This window comes from Callospermophilus lateralis, unplaced genomic scaffold (genome assembly GCF_048772815.1).
Source record: "Callospermophilus lateralis isolate mCalLat2 unplaced genomic scaffold, mCalLat2.hap1 Scaffold_564, whole genome shotgun sequence".
Classification (NCBI taxonomy): domain Eukaryota; kingdom Metazoa; phylum Chordata; class Mammalia; order Rodentia; family Sciuridae; genus Callospermophilus; species Callospermophilus lateralis.
Genome location: NW_027514492.1, coordinates 248,459 through 273,335, shown reverse-complemented (window position 1 = coordinate 273,335; position 24,877 = coordinate 248,459). Strand labels below are relative to the sequence as shown.

Below are 24,877 nucleotides of genomic sequence, written 5' to 3'. Positions count from 1 at the left end.
TTTTGTCGTTTTACATGTGCATCATACTTTAATGAAAATTTTAAAAGATATGTTTCTGAAATAATTATATTTCTCAGAATACTAGTAACAATTTATGATTTGGTATAAATCTCAAATTGGTTATCTTTCTATTTTAATATTTTATCATTCTCAAACATTTACCCATGTTCTAACACTTGGACATACTTTATTTAATTCAGCAACCATTTGGTAAACATTATTGTTTTTATTCATTTTTTCCCTTAGTACAGAGGATGGAAGTAAGTATCACCAAATACACACACACACACACACACACACACACACACATACATACATATGTTTGTGTATATATATATATACACACACATACACACACACACATTCACTGGTAAAATATTCACCATACTATGTTATGAATTCTGTCATTGAACTTGCAATCCAAAAGCATAATGCACATTTATTGCTAGGATTATTGGCATGAAGTACAACACATGGCTTAACACATTTTTTTAATAATTTTCTCCAATTACATTATTTGATAAAATGATGTGGTTCATAATCAAGGCACTTAAAACGGTGCCTGGTGTATTCCCAGTAAGGTTTTTTTGTTTTGTTTTTGTTTTTGTTTTTGTTTTAAAGAGAGAGGTGAGAGAGAGAGACAGAGAGAATTTTTAATATTTATTTTTTAGTTATTGGCAGACACAACATCTTTTTTTGTATGTGGTGCTGAGGATCGAACCCAGGCCGCATGCATACCAGGCGAGTGCGCTACCGCTTGAGCCACATCCCCAGCCCTCCCAGTATGTTTTTAACTGAGTTAAATTAGCAAAATGAATCTCAATGATCAGTGCATGCAAAGGATATCAATAATATAATACTGGCACTCTGGTTTGAATAATTGCTCAATAATAGTCCGTATATTTAAGGTTTATTTTCTTTTTTTTTAATTGATAGTAGTTTATTTTATTTTATTTTTTTAATTAATTTTTATTCTTGGTTGTTCAAAACATTACATAGTTCTTGATATATCATATTTCACACTTTGATTCAAGTGGGTTATGAACTCCCATTTTTACCCCGTATACAGATTGCAGAATCACATCAGTTGCACATCCATTGATTTACAAATTGCCATACTAGTGTCTGTTGTTTTCTGCTGCCTTGCCTATCTTCTACTATCCCCCCTCCCCCCTCCCCTCCCCTCTTCTCTCTCTACCCCCTCTACTGTAATTCATTTCTCCCCCTTATATTTTTGTCCCCTTTCCCCTCACTTCCTCTTGTATGTAATTTTGTATACCCCTGAGAGTCTCCTTCCATTTCCATGCAATTACCCTTCTCTCTCCCTTTCCCTCCCACCTCTCATCCCTGTTTAATGTTAATCTTCTTCTCATGCTCTTCGTCCCTACTCTGTTCTTAATTACTCTCCTTATATCAAAGAAGACATTTGGCATTTGTTTTTAAGGGATTGGCTAGCTTCACTTAGCATAATCTGCTCTAATGCCATCCATTTCCCTGCAAATTCTATGATTTTGTCATTTTTCAATGCAGAGTAATACTCCATTGTGTTTAAATGCCACATTTTTTTAATCCATTCGTCTATTGAAGGACATCTAGGTTGGATCCACAGTCTTGCTATTGTGAATTGTGCTGCTATGAACATGGATGTAGCAGGGTTTTTTTTATAATAACACAAAATTATTTTGTGTTATTATAAAAAACAAGGTTACTATAAATTACAAAGTCCCAACAGGTATAATTCTACAGACAAAGAGTGTCCCTATAGTGTGCTCTTTTTAGGTCTTTAGGGAATAGACCGAGTAGGGGAATAGCTGGGTCAAATGGTGGTTCCATTCCGAGCTTTCCAAGAAATCTTTATACTGCTTTCCAAATTGGCCGCACAAATTTGCAGTACCACCAGCAATGTACAAGTGAACCCTTTTCCCCACATCCTCGCCAGCACTTGTTGTTGTTTGACTTCCTAATGGCTTCCAATCTTACTGTCCTATAGAGGACAGATTAAAACTAAAGTGTTTTATAAAATTATTATTGCTAAAGTGTATAACAAAAAACATAATTTTGTCTAGGAAATTTGACTTTTGTCTCTCAGTAATTACAAGCATGAATAATTCCCAACTATTAAAAAATAGTCTAAAGATTCTTCAATGTCAGGCTAAAAGTTGGTGGCCACTATCCAAGAAACCAGAAAAACCAGTTTAGAATGGGACCCCAACCTGGGGGACTCTCCCAAGGAGACCAATGAAACTGCATCTTTGGGAAGTTCCGCCAGGGAAAAATAAACCCCCTTCATTGGTCTATGTTCCCTCAACTCTTTTCAGCTTTCATGAACAAGACCCCCTCAGGAAAAAGGTCAAAAAATATTTAAAATTCTATATTTGTTTTATGCCTAGGTTAATATGTTTTTCTGATTACCCTCTGCTTTATTCTGAGGCCAATTTACAAGGGTTAACTCTCAATCTAATAGGTTTTAAAAAATAAGCTACAAGGCTTTTATTGTCTGTTTGCTTTGTGTGGGTGCACCAGTGCACAGTCTGTCTATATGTGTATTGCCATGTCTACATATATTTGGTACAAAAACAAAATTGACATATGAGCTCATAAATTAAAATTTAAAAAAATGGATCCAAATACTTTTGGTTAATATAATTTAAAAGATTCAATTTAAATTGGGAAAATAGATAAAAGTACAAATGTCTTTAAAGTTACTAATGCACAGTTTTCTTTCTAGATGTTTAAAGAGCTGTTAAAATGTTAATGTCTATAAAGTGTCTGATATTCATTGTCTCTAGGGTTTTTATTCAACAACAACAACAAAAGATTACTAATACTATTCAATGCACTTGTCTGATACATTGTTTGAAAAGAAAGATATGTAAATTTCATCTAAAAGTATATAAGATTAATCATGGATGTGTTTGTTAAAGACATCTTATTGGTACAAAGTTAAAATGCTAACTGTTAAATATAATATCAAATACTCTTAAATCTTTAAATTCCATAAGGTAAAATATTTAAACAATGTTGGTGTTTTCATAAATTGGTAAACATAAAGAAAGTTTAAAATTATTTTGTGTTATTGTAAAAACAAGGTTACTATAAATTACAAAGTCCCAACAGGTATAATTCTACATACAAAGAGTCAAGATTCTTCAATTGTATTTCAATTAAAGTACTCTAAGTAACAAATATTTCATATTATTAAAAGGGATTAATTTGTCTAAATTCAAAAAAATATAAGGGTTATTTCAAGGTATAAAAAAAGGAGCAATGGGTTAAAAGTTTATTTAAAAAGTTCTAAATATAAAAATATATTTACTGAAAAATCTTTCCAGGTTAAAAGTTTTTATGTGGTAAATTAAAATTATAATACATCTAAGTAAACAACAAAAAGGTCTAATTAAGTAATATAAAGCTCTATAATAAAAGACAAATATTAAATTGTTTATATGTAACTAAGTTGGTTATATATATGTAACACAAATATTTAAAACTATTCAAGGTTGTTCCCTAAGGACAAATAATAATGTTCTGATATATTTATATGTCAAATTGACAAAAACTTCTAAAAATATTAATTTTTATTAATTATTTACATTATGTCTCTTAAGTTTTATCCCCTAGAACAAGTAATCTTAGAAAAATTAAGGTTTGTACATCTGTGGCTAAACAGCAACTGTTATTTTATAGTATTGTCTTACTTTACAAAGTCTAGATTTTCCTTTAAAAGCTAACCTTGGTTAATTTAAAAACATCAATAAAAGTGTGGTACATTATTCTTTTTTACATATTAAGTGTCTTCATATCTCTCAGGGATACAAGTCTTTAAGGTAAAAGGTTTAAGGAAACATTTTATCAAGGTGGTATTCTCCAAACTAAAATTGTATGTATTGGTAATTTAAACTTATAGAGATAATAGATTTTATTGGAGATTTATTTATATCAATTGATATTGTGCAACCAAATCTTATGTTACCTTTTACCCTAAATTTAAAAAGTAATGAGAGACTATTCTATTTAAAGGTTAAATATTATAAAACATTCTGCCACTTTTCCACATTAAAAAAAAATGTTAAGTGTTCTCAGCCTTTCTTTAATTAATGTTTTAGATGTATGTCATATTGTGCTAGCTAACATTCATAAAGAGTCACAAAACAATATGTGTAAACTTTATAAAACTAGATCTAAAAAGAGAAACAAAGATCAGCTTTAGCACTAAAACACTAAGATTTGTAAAAAGCCCTGCCTTACCTGAGATAAGGCTCTGCCTCCCACCTTACAGCATATCAAAATAACTTCAAAGTAGGCCAGATTTTAGTTAATTTAAACTTATATTCAACGATTAATTTTATTACAAAAATTACTGTGATCTCTAATAAAAAATATAATGTGTAACTCAGCCACGGTTCAAAATTATATACAAGCTAAATATGTTTTTACTATTGTTAATTTCACTTTGTATTCTCATTATAACTAAAAAATGTGACCACTACACTAAGAGCAACCAAGAGACCTTTACTGTGACAGTGTCTGATTAACACAAAGTGAGAGAGAGAGAGAGAGAGAGAGAGAGAGAGAGAGAGAGAGAGAGAACTGCAAAAGAGAGAATAAGGGAGAATGAGAGAGAAAGTGAGAGAAAAAGGAGAGAGCAAGAGAGAATGACCTGGCAAGAGAGAGTTTTTATAGTCAAAATCTAATGGACTCTCTGTATCTACAAGCTGCCTTGTTGGTGTACAGTGATGAGATCATACATTAGATTGCTAAGGTGTCATCTTCTGCCTTCAGGCAGATCTTCAGCATTATGTAAATTAATAAATAAAATAAGGATATTCTGTTATATTAAAAATTAACTGAAAAGTTATAAAGATTAAAGTCAAAGCCCAGCATTCTTACTTTAAATCTGATAAAACTGACTTGCTGGATGTTTAAGGCCAAACTTAAAAATTAAGGGGAAAATAAAAGAGCCGAAGAAACCAATATTTGGCTCTTGCTCTCTAAGTCAGCCTGAACCCAGGACAGGGGAAAAAGCTTTGCAGATTCGGGCCACATAACCTCCCAATAAGGGAGATTAATGAGACCAATGGAGAACAGAAAGCCAATGAGTGTATATGCTGCAAAACAGGAGGGTCATTTAAAAAAGGAGACGTGCCTGATGCTTCCAAGGGAAGCCATATGGTCAGCAAGACCATCCTAATGCAGATGACAGTAACAGAGCTAAAATGCTGCTCACATGTCCCCCAAGAATGTCCACCAAGGAAACTCAGCTGACTCTTACCAATAGATAGGAACAAGGTCAGTTTGTCCAGCTTGGTCTTAAACACCTAGCAAAAACACTTAAAACCAAAGCACAGCCATTCCTGGACATTTAAAAAGAAACAACAATTATTTTAATGTAACTTAAAATGTACACTAGTGTTAGCATCTCCCAAAATAAGAAAGGCTGGAGGCAACACAGAAAAATTCTTAGGCAAAAATGCCTGATAACTACCAATAATAAAACTGACAGAAGTTTTTAGTCAGTTCAAGGCCTACAGATCTTCCTAACTTCCTACACAGATAGCAGTAATCAATATTTATTAATATAATTATCTAGCCTTAATTAACAAAAGGATCTTTACTGAAAACAGTGGTCATGTCAAAAAGGTATTTTTACAAAAATCAGATGACATTAACTAATTTAACTAAATGTTGTGTCTACATTCCTGATAATTCTGACAATGTTAAAGATTTATATTCCCTAAAAAAGTGCCTTATTAGTCTTCATTAGGCCTTGTTATGGGGACGTTTTCTCAGGTCTTCTGCCTCCTGGTAAACAATTATTAATTTCTGTCATTTTCACGATATTCATGGACAGGTTCCAGATGCTAACACTGCTATTTTGTATTAATCTTACTTCAGCACTCATGTCTTTTTGTTTCTCTCATAGAAGTGCCCACCCATGGTGACTTTTCATCCTGTTCTTCCTGAACCAGATTTTTACCATGTACTCCTTGACCCACTCAGTTTCTAGAAAGGGACTCCAAACTGCTTGCCCACTGCACAAAGCCCCCCTTTCAGCTAGAAGTAGCAAGAACGGTCATCGCCCTTTTCTTTTATGGCAGTTGGAGGTCCCTAATATTAGAGGAAAAATTATGGTCAATATAGATGTTCACCAATATGTCTAGGTCAGGAAGATGTACCTGGAAAACTGCTTCCAATATCACCCTAGGTGATCTACCAAAAAGAGACACTTGCTTCTATAATCCAACTTACAAGTGGAAAAACTCCCTATTCACCAAAGATTGTGCTTCCTGGGTCCCACGTTGAACTCCTTGACTAAATCTCCAAACTGTCAATGACTCTGAACTATGTAACCTACTATTTTGGTGGAGAAAAGGGAAAAGAACACCTGGACTTATTAAAAGGCCAGGCGCCACTGATTTATCAACATAGACTGGCTGCCCCCATTTTAGTTCCCCTCCTAACTGTTTTGGGAATAGCTGGATCTACTGCTTTAGGAACTGCACGTCTTGTCACAAGCTCTAAAAATTTTAAGTCCCTCAGCCATCAAATAAATATAGATTTAGGAAAACTAGAAAGGTCAATCTCCAAACTAGAGGTTTCACTAGACTCTCTGACAGAAGTAGTCTTACAAAACAGATGAGGTCTAGATGGTCTCTTTCTGAAACAAGGAGGACATTGTATGGCTCCAGGAGAAACTTGTTTCTATGCAAACCATTCTGGCATAATAAATGACAGTTGGGCGCTTGTGAGAAACAGGTTAAAGGAAAGAGATGAAGCACTAGACGCTTCTGGCAATTGGATCCAAAACCTATTCTCATAGTCCCCTTGGTTGGCTATCATCATTTTAGCCAAAGTTAGGCCCCTAGTCCTTCTCCTGATTGGTATTACTGTAGGACCCTGCCTCTTACAAAAGAATGTAGATGAGGTAAGAATTATGGTCTTGTGAGTCCAGTATAGTCCTTTAGACACAGAAGGAAAAAAAAAATCTGAGGCCTATGATGTGCAAGATTGACATCAAACCTACTAAAACCAGTGGGGAATGTGATAGTAGGAACAAATGTGACTCCATTTTGTTTTATGACTTCATCCTGTAAAACAACCATGCCAAGTAGAAGAGTCATGACTGGAGCAAGATGTTCTTTTCTTTTTGCTATAGAAACCTTTAAGAACACGGAACTAACTAATGGGGTATTGTCTCTATAGCTAGGGTAACGGGGCTCTGTTTCTGTAACTGGGGTGACTGGGCTAACTGTGATTGGTTAGGCTTCCCTCCGCTTGACTGCAGTGTCCCGCTTCTGTAACCTGGCTTGCTTGCATTGGCTAGACCCCCTGAACATCCCTTTTGCAGTTTTCAGGCTTATAAGGAGTGCCCTTGCAATTGTGCGGGGCTGATCAGGGGAACAGCTTTATGTTCTGGTCAGCCACCACCAGTGTGCTTCAATAAAGGCTTGATTCGATTATGTGTGAGTGGTCTGGAAGTCAGTTTATGAGACCCTGGGACGAAGCTTTAAATATAACAGAAGAAATAGCAAATAAATAAGGTGAAATGAAAATGGACCAAAGGAAGTTAGAGCATTCATATCTTTCTGGACATATTGTGACATGCCAGAAATCACAACAACCTGGAGGTTGAGGATGAAAGATCAAAACTGAAGCTTAGTGTAGCAACTTAGTGAGAGACTGTCTCAAAAAATAAATAAATAAAAGGTCTAGAATATATCTTAGTTGTAGAATACCACTGTACCAAAAAAAAAATCAAAATTCCAAATGAAGTATCCTTTACCCTGAAGCCAATGAATACTTAGGAGTTTTAAGAAAATTGTGTGTATGTTGGTTTGGGCCGCTCTGAGGTGGCTCAGTATTCTTAGAATTTCATATAAAGGAAATTATCTAAAGAATACCAACCTGTTTTTTTAACATATATTTTGTTCTGACCCCTGAATGTAAAAGTGTTCATTTAATATTATTTTATGTAAAACAATGGGAATATTCAGAATGAGTATCTGAATCAGCATATTTAAAATAGTGAGGATCTTCTAAATCTTATTGGGAAAGGGGCTCTTCTGTGGCAGAACATAAAATTTGGAGGTAATATCTTCAACCACTTATTTTCTAAAATGTCCTATATTGAGTCCCATTTTCCTCTGACATTTTTTTAGATTCTGTGCAAGGATTCAATTGTCAACTTCCAGATTTATATAATTTATAACAACCTGGTATACACAAGTGTGTTCTTTTTTTATCAGAATAAGTAACTTGAGTGAGTAAATGTAGAGACCCCTAATTTATAGGAAATTAATTATAAATATGAATATTGTTCTATTCTGGGGCTTGAAACTGGTACATAAGTTAGTAAAATTTGATGGCAGTGAACACCAAACTTGTGGGATCTGTACTAGATGGTATCAGAACCGAATTATTGGACTACTAGTTGTTGAAACATTGGTTGTTGCTCAAACTTGCACATTTTGTATCAAAAGTGGTTGCAGAGTCAGGAAATGTTGCACAAACTTGTAATCATTGTTATGTGGAAAAATTAGGTAGGAAGAAAGTAAATATGATTCAAGACTCAGTAATTTAGAGACCCTAAGCAACATTGTAAGCCCATTTGTCACAATTAAAAAAACATCAAATTTTTTTGAAATGCGTTTCAGATGTAGAATGCCCCTGGATTAAATCTCTAATTTAAAAAAAAATGCTGTTTCAGAAGAAAGACATCACAGATCTGAATGTTAAACTAACTTCATGTATGTGTTTGTTCACTAGTGATAACTGATACCCTGGTAAACGGAGTATTTCCAAGCTATCAGAGAGGCATTTAGGGTGCCAGAGCCTTTCAGAATTTTTTTCTTAATGGCTTAGTATTTTCTCACTTTCTACTTTGAAATGAGCCAAGTGAGGATACACAGTGAGAGTGGTTTTATGAATCTGGGAATGTTAAACCTGATATGTCAGTTTCCTTATGAACTGAGAGATTAACAGTCTATTCACTTAATTTGTTTTTTTATTTTTATTTGTTGTTATAACTTTGTGCCATGTGATTCAAGTTGACCCAAGTACCTAAGTGTTTTGTAATAGTTTGCTAGTTAAAATTTTTATTCTTTTGTTTTAGAAGTGAGTTGGGATGTTGTAAAAGTAATTTTTTAAATACACTGTAGATTTATGTTATATTTAAATAATGAGAAGATAGACAACTTTGGAGATAAACATTCAAATAATTATGTGGACTGTTGAAAGTTTTGGTGTGTCTTTAGTGATATCTTATGTCTTCGACACACTAAGGTAGTCACCATCATTTGAGTATTGTTATTACTTATAATTTTGTTATGCATATCTCAAGTATCATTGCTTTGTTTGGTTGTGCTTCTTTTGAATATTCAATAACTAATTGCAACTATTATTTATCCTTTGGAATTATGTTGGATTTTTTCCCACTTTTTGTGCTTCAGTGTTTTGCTTCACATGTGCTGCTCCCTGGGTTTCATTATAACAAAATTAGCCACCAATTTTACTTCTTATAATGAATTATTGGGGCTGGGGATATAGCTCAGTTGGTATAGTGCTTGCCTTTCATGCAAAAAGCCTTGGGTTTAGTCTCGGGCACCACAAAAAAAGTATCGTACTGAATGGTTGACATCACTACCATATATGAAAGCCACCTCTTTTAACTCTCATTAATATTTGTATGAAATTAAGTACTATGTCATTAATCATATGATTTATGTAATATGTATTTCTTTATTTTTATTTCAGGAGCCATTGACATTAAAAGATGTGATCATTGAATTTTCGGAAGAGGAATGGAAATTCTTGGACCCCTCTCAGCAGACTTTGTATGGAGATGTGATGTTAGAGATCTGTAAAAACCTACTCTTTATTGGTGAGCCTAAATTTCATTCAGAATTTTTAAATGAAAACAAATATTTATTTTTTTAACTTTATAGAGTATCTTATGGTAGATTCTATTCTGCATTAAAAAGTTTGTATCATGTTTTTAGTACAAAGATTGGGCATTTGTTTATGTGGAAAAGAAAATGTTAATTTTTTTTCTTTTTTATGTTTAACCTATCTTTTCCAAATAGTGCTCACAATGTAGAGAATGAAAATGATTTCAAAGTATTTTAGTGTCTTTGTCTAGACAAAAAATGTTTGAGAAAATAATTTTGTAGACTCTTATAGGATATTTACTCTTTCTTTTTTTCCTAATGAGGGTAACACTAAAAAGACTTATTTAGTTACCAAGAAAATAACAAAACATGACATATTCCATCAAAAATGTATTGATGTCTCTATGTAATATTTAGTCACCACTTGGTCTCCAACGAAATAACCTTGGGATTTGAAGAGAAGTGACAGTAGACATGTCAAGTTGGGTAGAAATCAATGAAGCAAAGAATACAAATAAGAGATCCAAAATTAAAGAGAAATTCACATTTAAAAATATTAATTGATAAGCTTAAATCTGACAGAAAATATTTTTTTCAAGCCTAGGTTTGTTTCAGTTGTAATCATTAAAGATCATTTCATGGTTTCTATTTACCATGCATATCAGTTATTTAAGCTCCCTCTTGTTCTTCAGTGATCTCCCTACATTTAAATTAACAAAATATTGTAGGAAAATCAAAAGAAGAGGGGCTGGGGATGTGGGTCAAGTGGTAGCTCGGTTTCCTGGCAGGCATGCACCCTGGGTTTGATCCTCAGCACCACATACAAACAAAGATGTTGTGTCCACCAAAAAAAAATAATTCATTCTCTCTGTCTCTCTCTCTCTGTCTCTCTCTCTGTCTCTCTCTCTGTCTCTCTCTCTCTCTCTCTCTCTCTCTCTCTCTCTCTCTCTTTCTCTCTCCCACTTTCTCTCTCTTTTTTAAAAAAAGAAAATCAAAAGAAGACACAGACAAGTGACAGGAAATGTGGCATAGTGACAGAGAGGCCAAATTGCCAAGCTTTATTTATATCAACAGGTTAATTTAGGTCATTGGGATCACTAGTACATACTGTTCACTTTATTACTAGGCAGATTACAAACTTAACAACATTATGCAGCTTATTTCTCAGTTATATACTAAGTTGCAATGTGCAGTGTTAGGAGTTTTGTGTAGCTCTCAAGAAAGTCCATTGTATAAACTTACTGTTTTATGGACAGGTTTAGACTCAGTGAACCATTGTGCTTGTCTAAAAAGAGAGTTTTTTTTTATTCTGAGGAGTTGTGGGCCAGAGATTATGTTTCAGGCTGATAACACTCTAGTGCAGAGCCTTTTCAAGCAGGGCACTGCCATAGCAGCTTTACATTGCACATGTATTTAATTACTTGACTAGTTCCTAGGGAAAATTGGAGGGCATTCTAAGGCAGGGAAAGAAAGAATTTTCACCCCTACAAATTATTCCACAATGACTGTGAGGATATGCATAACCTGGCATTTATTTGCATTTGGAGGCTCCCTAAAAAATCTGCTCATTTCCACATATCTCTAGGCAAACCATTGTAAGATATTAATATTACAGGAGAGTTTCTTTAATATAATTTAAATATTTATTCATTCAAATTTTTCTCATCAGAACTTTATATGAATGCTTATATTGAATATTCTGTAAAATTTTTTTACCATATAATGAATAGCAGTATTTAACAATACCTGCTCCTAGTGGTTATGTAAGTATAGCTGATCAGTGTGGTTTAAAGAATAATTTTCAGGGCTGGGGCTGTAGTTTAGTGACAGAGGGCTTGCCTCACACATGTAGGGCATTGTGTTTTATCTTTAGTACTACATAAAAATAAATGGATGAAATAAATGCATTCTATGTTTCTATAGCTACAAAAAATTAAAAGAAAGATTTCTATTGTATTACAATTATTCATAATATTGTAGGTAAAATTTCTCTAATTCTTTGTCTTTTTTGACTCTCACTCTTTAGAGAGCTTCAGTGTTGTTCATTATGTTTTCTCACATTAATGATACTGTTTTTGTTTTTATATCTATATGTAATAATTGAATAGAAATTATCATGACTTGTCACTTTAGGACAACATTAGGTAAAATTAAACTGCATGTGACCCATATGCCAATTTTCAATCAAGTTTTCTATGCTTTTACTTACAAGTATAAATATTACCCCTGTTTTATATATGATTGTATATTGTCTTGATTATTTACTCTGCTTTTGTGCTTAATCATGTAATGTATCCAAATTTTGTTAAATATATAAACACACACACACACATACATACATACAAATACATACATACATACAAACACACACATACACATACACATACAGCAGATTGAACACAGAGGTTCTTGTAATATTGAGCTACGTCATCACCCCCTTTTGACTTTTAGTTTGAAATATACTCTTGCTAAGTGGCAAAAGTTGGAATGGTATTTCCATGTTTCAGCCTTCCAAGTAGCTAGAATTAATGGCATATTCATCATTTCTACATATATAAATCTGTTCTTTTGTCTAGGAGTAAGACTTTAGCTTTTTAAAGGTACCATAAAGATGTTTACAATTCTTTTATCTTTTATATATTTGTCAAATATGTAATTGTGGTCAAAACTGTATATCTTTGCTGAACTTATTATCTTACATATTTTAAATATACTTGTTAGTTCTGTTCATTCAAAATTTTTTGTAACTTTTTTTTTTCTAGAGAATTTGTATCACATTTTTTCTTCAAACAAGTTCTCCTTTTCCTTACTTTTTCATCCCTAATACCATTTCTTTTGGTTTTTATATTTGGCTATAGTAGATATCTCTCAGAAGTAGAATTAACTGGTATTTTTTTTGGGGGGAGTGTGAATTACTCTTTTACTTAACATATTCTCCTGAATGTTGATCATTGTAGATATTACATAATTTATTATCTTTGAAAAGATTTATAACTTTTTCATTCAAAATTGCCTTCATGTAGCCATTTGAAATGATATTTGATTGGCTTGCCATATTGATCTCTTTTGAATGTTGTTTAATGAGAATATGTCTGTAAATATATTTTGATTTGACCATCAAATTGAGGTCTAATTGATATACTTTCAATTTTATTACTCATGGCTTTCTCATTTAACCTCATTCCATTGAATATTGTAGCTTTTATTATTTTATATCAGGAAGCATTATTAATTTTTTATGTGTAGTTATGGATGCACCAAGAATATTCTAAAGAATTGTTCAAATAACTTATTTTGTTTACACAAAAATAGTATTGATTGTTTGGTGTTACATATACTTCTTAGTTTTGGGGGGATGCTACTGGCATTTATTTTTTAGAGCAGGTGCTTAACCACTGAGCCACATCAATAACTCTTTTTGGGGAAGGGTACTGGGGATTGACCTCAGGGGCACTTGTCCACTGAGCTACATCTCAAGCACCATTTTTTATTTTACATAGAATCATGGTCTCCTTGATTTGCTTATCACCTTGCTGTTGATGAGGCTGCCTTTGAACTCACAATCCTGCTGTTTCAGACTCCCAAGCTGCTTGAATTACAGGTGTATATTACTGTGCCTAGCTGGTAGCTATTTTTATATTTTATTTTGTGATAGAGACTAGGTAAGTTGCTTAGGGCCTTGCTTAATTGCTGAATTTACCTTTAAACACTTATTCATAAATTTTGAATATCACTGTCACTTTTTCCTTCCAATTTATTATTTTATGTTACAAAGCAACTTCAATGTTTTAATATCTTTAACTTTTTTGTATTTTTAACCTGATCTCTTTGGAACAATATTCCATACACTATAAAGAAGATTGCCTCTGTAAACCTAATTAGTTTTTAATGTTTTCTGAAGTTTTTTCATTCTCTGGGACCTAATGCAATCATATTTTTTTTATTTGCATCAACTGGGGATTGATGTATGCTAGTATTACTGTGTTGTTTTTTATGCTGTTGAATTTTTTTTTTCTGTGATTTCTTTCTAGAATTGTTTTTCTGTGATTTCTTTCTATAAAAATATGATTTGAGTTACAAATGTTTCTACTATGATTGTATTCCAGTGATTAGTCATATTTATCTTTATATGATATTCTACTTTGTATCTCATTTATATAATTATTATCACCTTTGCAATTTTGAATGTAATATTATATCATTTTGTTTTTTGTCTTTTTGTTACCTTATATCTTAAGAGAACTTTATGTAGATTTGCATCTGACATAGTTAATATATTTTTATTTTATTTTAATATATTCTTTTAATCACATTGTTCTCTGATTATTTGTTTTCAAATTAGGTTATTTCTACATAAATTACTGATGAGAAAGAACTTATTTCTCTAGATTTCAAATTTTGTTGATATTTATAAATTTATCTACTATAAAAAAACTGCCTTAATTTGTATTTCATAAATTTTAAGATAATTTTTAAATTTTGCTGGGGTTGAATATACTCTTTATTGTGTGAGCTATTGTTTTCATTGGTATTTTTCTATTCAAAATTGGTTCAACTAGATTATTATAGTCATTTTGTAAAATATTTGGAATTTCAAAGTAAAGAAAAAAAGGTTATGTGCAATGATATATAAATTTAATTCCATATAACTAGAAAGCTGAGACAGTGGAATGCCAGTTTAAAATAAATTTCAGCATCTTTTTGATAAGCTATCTTTAAAAAAAGTATATAGATATAGATATAGAAATATAGAAATAGATATATAGAAATACAGAAATGCCTGTGGATTTAGTTTGGTGAAACAATACCCCTGTGTTCTCTTATGAAAAAATCCCCCCAAAGATAATAATATAAATAAATAAGAGATATACATTTCCTGAAATATTTGTGTCACAGGTGGAGTCTGAATATGTTGAAGTTAAGGGCTATGATTTGAAATTGTTGTACTAATATTAGTCAGTTTGTATTTTGTCCTCATCTGTGGTGGTATAATTTCTTATGGTAATTTTCAAAATTCTCAAAGCTTTTGTCATCATATTGTAATAAAATCTATATATTTTTGAGTAATAATGGCCTTGAATCATACTTTTCTCTTGCTATTCCCCCCCACTTTGATAAAGTTTTATATAATTGCAGAGTTATTCAACATAGCAAGTGAAATAACTTTCTATTATTTTTTTTTAGGTATGACTTCTAATCAAAACCAAAAATTTTCAGGAGAGCAAGAAATAAAATATTCTTTGCAAAACTTGAAAAAGCAAAGGTATGGAAAGCAGGACAGTTAATACTTGGTTTTAAACAAGAAATTTAAATTGAAAGAGGGGGAAGTTCAGAAAATTTGTGTGAATGAGTGGAAAAAAACATGAAAATTATTTATTCATAAAAATACAAGTTCATTAGTTTATATTATTACAAACATCTATAAAGACTGACTGCTCAACTAGTGCCATTCAGTTTTTATTTGGTTAAACTTTAAATTACATTATTGTAATTTTAAAATTTTTACTACTCAGTATTTTGTGTAAAACCACTTGCAATACACAAAATTTTAAATTGCAAAAGTATGTATCAAATTACATTTACACGATGTTTACAGGGCATTATGAAGCTGTATCTTAAAAATATCTTTAGAAAAATAAAGACTAAACCAGTTTGCTCAGCTTTTAAATAGGATTAGAATAGAAATAGGCATTATAATGAAAAACTCAAAAAGTTATAAAATGCTTATTATCATTTACATTTTTAAAAGTTTTGATTATCTCTACATAAGTGCAGGTTAGAGAAAAGTGTACGGATCATTAATTTAAAGTTGCAGCATTCTAGTCTGTCTTTTTTATAAAGTAATAAGAAGGAGATTTTCTACACAGTATAGACAAATTGTCTTTTAATTTAAACACATGTGTAGTATTTCTACTTAAAGAAAAGAAAAACATGCAGATTAAGAAATGCTGCAACAAGCCTTACTAAGACATCTGTGTTGAAAAGAACAATTCAGTAATTAAATGTGTTTACAGTGAAAGTTTGGTAGGTATTGCTTTTTAAATGCAATAATAATTAAGAAAAAAAAGGAATAGAGAAGCAGTTTAATCTTTCTAAAACACATCAAATAAGCATAGAGCTCATCTCTCATGTATGACAATCAAAACACAGAAAAGTCTCAGGAACATTTAGCACAGTCTCCCAGAAAACCCACAGCCCAAATGGCTTGCAGGAATGCATAACACCCCAAAAGCAGACATGAGGGTCTTGGGAGAATTGTGAAAGTCTTCTGACACTTTTCTGGGATTGTGCTAAGAGGTATAAAACATGCCTGGAATAGAAGTAGTAGGGATGGTATGGGGCAAATTAAGAACAATGAAGGGCTTAAGCTAATAATTGTATAACCCTTTGAGAAAAGTAAAGCAGCCACAGTGGTGATTTAAGACAACCTTTGAATGAGGAATGGCTTACAATTAAACTTCTCCTCTGTAAGAAAAAAAAGATCTATAATCTCTTTGTCATTTCATGATTCTGTTTACCATTTCAGAAGCCCACTTCTGTACAACCTTCTCCCTGAAACTTGATAGTTTGAGTCAAAGGTGCTTGTAAAAATTTATTTATAATTTTAATTCAACTTGAAGCAGTCTTTTTGTAGTTACCAATGTATTTATGGCTCATAAGTTAGCATAATTAGGGCTGGGGATGTGGCTCAAATGGTAGCGTGCTTGCCTGGCATGCTTGTAGCCTGGGTTCGATCCTCAGGACCACATACAAACAAAGATGTTGTGTCCACCGAAAAACTAAAAAAAAAATAAATATTAAAACTCTCTCTCTCTCTCTCTCAAAAGAAAAAAAAAAGTTAGCATAATTACTCCATGTCATGGAACATCAAGCATCCCACCTGAGTAATTTGTTTTTTGGAAGGTGATGAGCCATCTGAAAAAAAAATAAGTATCTGAAATAATTAGTAAAGGAATATAAGACCTGGCAAGAACTTATGTTAAAAGAGGTAAAACATCTTATAGATTCTCTAGACCACATAAGTTCTGAAAAACAATTGCTAGATAATTTTTCCAGTTCTTTATTTAAGGGAGTGTGCATCAAAATAGGAATAAGATTTCAACAGTAAGAATCTTTCTTGAGACAGGTTGATTGACATTCTGACATGTCTCACCCATCTCTGTCATGCTAAGTGGCTATATGGCTCCAATGGTTGATAGCATCTCCAGTGTCATGTTGAATTTAGACAAAACTAGGTAGTATATAACATACACTGGATAGTCTCAAACCAGCTGGATTTCAACTGTGAGTTCAGAGATACCAGACTTTTTTCCCTAAAGACTTCCATGCTTTTTTTTTTAATTTCATGCACAGTTTATAGATATCTTTCAGGAGCTCTATCTGACATGTACTGCTTCATCTTTCATATCAACAGGTATTTTGACCAGACTCCTCGTGAATATCCCAAAAGATCTATGCATTTTTGTGATTTTGGATGGAATGGGAAAAATTTTCCAAGTGTGAGAAATAGAGACTTCCTGGATCCTATACATGTTTCTAGTGAACTAAATCCTGTTGCCATTAGATTTTTCTGAGGTCCTAAGATTACTTATCTGTGCATCTAAAATAATATGTTTTTGACAAATCAGTAGTATTCTCTAACTTATTTCAGTGAGCTAGTTACATAGAAAGAATTTTAAAAACACCCTCAGTGATAGATATTTTTGCTGGAAAGTTGAGCAGCCCAGCTCAGATGAAGTTTGTTCTTTGGCTTAATGAAGAATACTCTGACACATCAGGACAATGATTATGTCCCAGTGCCTGCAGGATTTTCCACAAATTAAAACTAGTCAATAGTGTGTTGGAGGCAAGGTGGATCTGTAGGGATTTGGGACATTGGCTAAGCTGGAGAGAGACAACAACACATATGGCAGTCACATTTGAGGACTTGTGGGTGCTTGTGAATATATTTGAACAGCATTTGTAATTATACCATGGGTCTAAAAATAAAAAAAAAATGCAATGGAGTCTATTTCATGCTATAGTTAGTCACTGGAATAATTTACAATTCACAATTGAGTAAATATCCACAAAGATTTCTTTAGACAATTTAGATGAAAAAGAAGGAGAAGGAGAAGGAGAAGAAGAAATTTCTGAGTTTTAGTAGTCTCCCTGATAATTACTTTACAAATATGATGAAATGAACAGTTTCTCCTTGTGGCAATGCATGGAATTGTAATGACTGTGGGAGTAATTGTACTTTCCTAATATTGCTTTATTTAAAAGTGGAAAGAATTTTAAAAACACCCTCAGTGATACTCAAAGAGAACTATATTTATGATAAATCTTTTAGGACCTGTTGACTGTCTCTACCCTAGGTAATTCACAGCATAGTAGATTTGGTGTAAAACAATGTAAATTCTGTGAAAGACATTAAAATTGTCTTCTTTTTTAAATCCTAGAAATCACCCATGTGATCGTTTAAAAGAGCTTTACAATGACAAAAGTAAAAAGTTTTTAATCCATACCCAAAATTTATTTATCCAAGCTTTTATAATCAAGAGACAAATTACAGCTATAAGGCATGTGAAATCGTTTTTAATAAAACTACAAAAATTCCTGAACTCCAGAGAATTAATATTGGTGGGAAGCTCTACAAGTTAAAAAAATATGTAAAAGCATTTAAAAATAACTCAATCCTTTATCAGAGCAGTGATAAATCCTCCATAAGAAAAGAATGTGAAAAATATTTTACTCAAATTCTATGTGTTACTAAAAACAATAGTCTTTACAATGGAGATAAACCTTACAAACTGAAGAAATGTGAAAATGTCTTTAAGTGTTGCTCAAACCTCTTTAAACACTACAGTAATCATACTGGAGAGAAAATCTGGAAACATAAAGAAAGTGTCAAAGCTTTTAATAAAAAATTACACCTTCCTGAACACCAGAAAATTTATACTGGCCAAAAGCCATACAAATGTAAAGAATGTAAAAAAACTTTTGATCGAAAACCATGCCTTATTCGACATCAGAAGATTCATACTGGACAGAAGCCATACAAATGTGAAGAATGTAGAAAAGCTTTTTATCAAAAATCATGCCTTTTTCGACACCAGAAAATTCATACTGGAGAAAAGCCATACAAATGTAAAGAATGTGAAAAGGCTTTTAATCAAAATTCACACCTGACTGAACACCAGAGACTTCATACTGGAGAAAAGCCTTACAAATGTAAAGAATGTGGCAATGCTTTTAATCGAAAATCACACCGTACTGAACACCAAAGACTTCATATTGGAGAAAAGCCATACAAATGTAAAGAATGTGGCAAAGCTTTTAATAAAAAATCTTGCCTTACTCAACACCAGAATTCATACTGGAGAAAAGCCATACAAATGTAAAGAATGTGGCAAAGCTTTTAATACAAAATCCTGTCTTACTCAACACCAGAGAATCCATACAGGAGAAAAGCCACACAAATGTAAAGAATGCAGGAAAGCTTTTAATAAAAAATCATGCCTTACTCGACACCAGAGAATTCATACAGGAGAAAAGCCATACAAATGTAAAGAATGTGGCAAAGCTTTTAATCGAAAATCACACCTTACTCGACACCAGAGACTTCATACTGGAGAAATGCCATACAAATGTAAAGAATGTTGCAAAGCTTTTAATCAAAAATCTTGCCTTACTCAACACCAGAGAATTCATACTGGAGAAAAGCCATACAAATGTAAAGAATGTGGGAAAGCTTTTAATCAAAAATCTTGCCTTACTCAACACCAGAGAATTCATACTGGAGAAAAGCCATACAAATGTAAAGAATGTGGCAAAGCTTTTAATCAAAAATCTTGCCTTACTCAACACCAGAGAATTCATACTGGAGAAAAGCCATACAAATGTAAAGAATGTGGGAAAGCTTTTAATCGAAAATCACACCTTACTCGACACCAGAGACTTCATACTGGAGAAATGCCATACAAATGTAAAGAATGTTGCAAAGCTTTTAATCAAAAATCTTGCCTTACTAAACACCAGAGAATTCATACTGGAGAAAAGCCATACAAGTGTAAAGAATGTGGCAAAGCTTTTAATAAAAAATCATGCCTTACTCGACACCAGAGAATTCATACAGGAGAAAAGCCATACAAATGTAAAGAATGTGGCAAAGCTTTTAATAGAAAATCACACCTTACTCGACACCAGAGTCTTCATACTGGAGAAATGCCATACAAATGTAAAGAATGTGGCAAAGCTTTGAATCAAAAATCATGCCTTACTCAACACCAGAGAATTGATACTGGGGAGAAACCATACAAATATCTGTAATGAAGCAAATCTTCTAATTGAAGGTCACTTCTTAGTCAACACCAGAGGCTGCATATCAGAGAAAAGCCATAGAAATTTGGAAAATGTGGGAAAGCTTTTAATCAAATATTGTAACTTATTTGACATCAGAGAATTAATACTAGGAAAAAGTCATACAAGTTTAAAGGATATGGCAATGCTCTTTATCAAAGATCACACATTTCTGAACACCAGAGAATTCATACTGGGGAGAAACCATACAAATGCAAAGAATATGGCAAAGCTATTCTATTAGGAAAAGTATTGTTGTTCACCAAATATTCATACTGGATAAGAGCCATGTAAATGTTAAGAATGTGGCAAATTTTCAGTATGCTTCAAGTGTTAACAACAAACAGATCGTTCATACTTGCAACAATTCTCACAAATACATAGACTGTAAAAGTCATTTCCTGTAAGATGAAACCTCATTGGTCACCAGAAAGTTCATACTGGAAAGAAAAATTACCATTGCCCAGAGATAGCTCCACAGAACTGACTCCATAAAATTCCAACCCTTGCCCAACTGGCCATTACTCATTAGCCCATGGAAGTGGACAGGAAGCATGATTGGATGATCTGGTTTCTTTCCTTCTGTGTACCTCTCTAGGTTCAATTGTCATTTCCTCAGTTTCTCTGTATTGATTGAATTCAAATCATCTTTTTTTTTTCAAAAGCTATATTTGGAAGTAAAGGCCTACTTGTACCAAACCAACTCATTAATAAAATTATCTTATGCCTGAATTCTATGATCACATCAATATTTTTTCCATAATCTCAGCTGGACACAATGGTCCTATGTCAATGTCTTATTTATTTATTTTATTTTATTTTCGGGGTATACCGAGGATTAAATTCAGGTGCACTCATCGAATAAGTCACATCCCAGCCCTATTTTGTATTTATTTAGAGACACAATTTCACTGAGTTGCTTAAGGTATCACTTTTACTACAAAGACTGGATTTGATCTTGTGGTTCTCCTGCCTCAGCCTCCTGCACTACTTGGATGCAAGGCATGCATCCCTGAACCCAGAAATCATTGTCTTTTGTTTTGTAGTTAATTAAAAAATTTTATTCAGGGTTTCATGTCCATAAAAAGATTCAAAAGATGATTTTGTCACACTTCAGGCATCAGATTCTGGCGTTTAAAATGTCCTGCATGATACATCTTAGTTTTCTACATCAAATGCAGAGTTCAAAAGTTTGAAACCAGATGGTGGAGAAACAAAGATATTGAACAGCAAAATGCAACACATGGCGTGGTTAAATCCACTCATGTAGTGGCTATAAATGCTCACACTAAATAGACATCAAGAGGCCTGTCCATGACCTCTGAGAGTCCTGAGCCTCCATTCAGATTTTGAGCCCCTGAGACTTCAAAGGGTCTGCACAAACGAGAGTGAAGCATACTAACTTTTTCCACTCTTAAACATACTATTGCATTAACTAGACACACCAGAGGAAGAACTGTGTGTCTTTGTACCAAAGTGTGGCTCTACTTGCATATATATGACATCTGTTTTAGAGAACACTGATGTTCTCTAAAACAGATGTCATATATACCTAATGAAACATAGTTGCCCTTTTTTCTCTTAATAGAAAACCACAGCCCTGCATATTTTTAAAACAATTTTGTTACAGTTGAAAAAAAAGAATGGTTAAATAATTGTGTCAATGAAAAGCGTTTGAACTGATGAGTCCATCCTTCCAGTAGCACTTACAAGGATACAGTTGTGTCACCCAGGAAAAGGCAGGTCTGTCCCAAGCCACACTGTGAAATCTCAGAAAGTTACATATTTCCCTGGACCCATCCTCGGTTCTTCAAGTTGCTTCTACCAAGTAATGATGTTTTTAATGGTTAATAAAGTATAAGCAAATCTCTTCTACTGCAGTACTTCAGGTTCTTTCAGTATTCTGGAAGACTCAAACTTCAGCTGGGCACACTGGTACACACTTTTCATCCAAGCAGCAGGGGAGTTCAAGGAAGGAGAATCACAGTTCCAAAACCAGCCTCAGCAATTTCACATGAATCTAAGCAACTTAGGAAGATCCTAACTATAAATAAAAAGATTTGGGAATGTGGCTTAGTGGTAGAAAGCACTTTGGTTTGATCCCTGGTACCAAAAAAAAAGACAAAGAGGCTCAGGTTTTGTGGTCATAAGACTCAGTTTATGCAGTACATAAGTCTGAACAATTGCATTATTTTATTTTTTTTAATTATATTAGCTATAGTTACTTAGTGATCACCATAGTACTATAAAGCACAGATATCTCCACTAACTTTTACTGTCACGGAAATAGCTCCATAAGAATCCCACAATATTAAGATGATGCCTCTGTTGATGCAGGGATTCATTTGGTAGCCTCTGTTCAATTACTCTCTCACAACAAGTGTGCACGTAACCGCTGAAAGTTTCAGTAATTCAGACTCAAAAATTATGCCTTACTCAACGCCAGAGAATTCATACTGGAGAAAACCCATACAAATGTAAAGAAGGTGGCAAAGCTTTTAAGAAAAGTTTATGCCTTATTCAACATCAGAGAACTCATACTGGCAGTGGATACACCCAGTGGACACTGGGCATTTTAGAGGCATTTTTATTTTCAAGTAGGGAATAGGATTACTAATCATCATCATCATGGGCAAGCCTCTTACCAAAAACAAGCCTTTGGTCTCTACGTTTTACCATGTTGAGGCTCAGGGTAGATCATACAGCTAAAAAAAAAAAAAAACTGATATTTTTCTAATTTATTTTTTCTCCCAGTGCTTTAAGCACAATGATTGTCTCCCAGTAATGAGGAAGGTAGGAAAGAAACAAGAGAAGGAGCAGAAGGAGACACACAGCATATTATCAGGAGAAACCTAAAGCCTGCAGACAGGAGAATTATTAATTTGGGCCTGATTGTGTTGCTACAAACTCTCTGTCAAAGAGTTCTACCATCCTTCACAAACCTTACCAGTCTCATGTCAGTTGTCAGTATCAAGCCAGATGCCCCTACTTGAATAACAGACAAGATCCTTTTTTAGCAGAAACCCCATCGAGTAAGCAGTCATTCCACCTGTTCTTTTCCAATAATGAATAGTGAGTCATTGAGAACTTCACCTGCATTCTTGTGCACACAGAGACACACATACACACATACACACACACACACACACACACACACACACACAAAATTATTTTTCAGGCCTTCAGATTCTGCAACCCAATGCTGGATCTGGTTACTTGGGACAATATCTTGACATCTACAAGAAAAACCTTTGACTTCTGCTCCTGCACATTCCAGAATTTTCTGTGCAGTGTTTCACTTTCCCCTTCCAAGATGCTATCCGCGAGAAAAAAAGCTAAAGTGAGATTCAAAGCCTTGCCACTGCCATCTTCTCTGTATCTGAGTAGTCTGCTTTGTCCCATATATCCTGAGTTTTCCCCAGGCAGGTATCACCTGGTGACAAATTGAGGATCAAAGACAGAGGAGAGACTGTTGACAGGCATCAGAATTCTCTGCTCTGCTGGCCAAGATTTAAGGCTTACTGGAAGACACTCTATTAAAACAAAAAGTCCTGCTGCTCCACAGTCACACACAAGGCTGGATAGAGTCCATTTTAAAATTTTACCATCAGCCAGGATCTCACTAAAATGTTCAGGCTGACCCTGAACTTACAATCCACCAGCATCGGTCCCCTGAATCACATGATTTATAAGCATGGACCTCACCCAGGCATGGACCACTTCACCCAGTCATGACCTTCTGGAGAGAGCTAATTTTTAGAGATAGTCAGCCATCTTCCCATGTTGTTCATGTGAAAATTAACTAATAAAATTTTCATACTACCAATATCCTTCCTGTTATGCTCCCAGCATCCAAAGTCAGTTTTTGTCTGACCAAATAATGGCATGTCCAGTTACCAGAATAACAGAGATGGCTCATGCCCCCTAAAGTTCACTGAAATTATAATAACATAATAACCCTAAATCCACTTATGCTGTATCAACTTTTCTTCCTGCATGAATAGAAGAAAGTCTCTTTTACATGGTCTCTATCACCTCCCACACCCTCATCTCCTGACCAAGCCTGGAGCTTCCCAAATGGTTTTTCACTACTGTTTATAGAAAACTCTAACTCTCTGTGACAGTGCATGTGTTCATTCGCATCTCCTATATATGATTAAAACAAATCCTAAGCACTATTATGACAATGGTAAATCTATAAATCTCCTCAAAAGGGCCAGAGCAACTCCATCTGTAACCTGTGCCACTTGGACTTTGTCATGGGGAGGCACCGAAGCCCCTCCTTTCTGTTATGCCTTCCCCATCTTAGTGCTGGGGAACACAAAAGTCTTCCAGAGGTGGGAGGAAAGGAAGGGCTCCACACCTGGAATGTGGGAATTGTGCAGGCACTGTTCCTGTTGCATGCAGTCTCTTTCACCATTGTTGTAAATGTGGGTTGCAGAAGTGGTACATTAGCAGATAAAGTCCACAATAGTCCAGAGTAGAGCTAGGCTTGGATTCTAATTCGAGATATCTTCCAATCTTCTCAGTTATGTTCCTTATAAACACTTTAAAGCATCAAAAAAAAAAAGGCAGGCCATGTATTCTGGGTGTTCATTAAAACCAGAGTATACTTTTCAGGAGAAGAAAATATTGACTCTACTTTTCTC

General features: G+C 33.7%; 1 protein-coding gene across 1 annotated transcript in view; it reads left to right on the top strand.

Annotated features, from left to right (window-relative positions):
* The window catches only part of LOC143640684 (uncharacterized), a 90,532-nt gene extending 69,254 nt beyond the window's left edge, over positions 1-21,278 (top strand). The window contains 3 exon segments of the mRNA XM_077108342.1: positions 18,652-19,236; positions 19,238-20,179; positions 21,215-21,278. Of these exon segments, the coding sequence (XP_076964457.1) occupies positions 18,652-19,236; positions 19,238-20,179; positions 21,215-21,278 (1,591 nt within the window).
* The last annotated feature ends 3,599 nt before the right edge of the window (positions 21,279-24,877 follow it).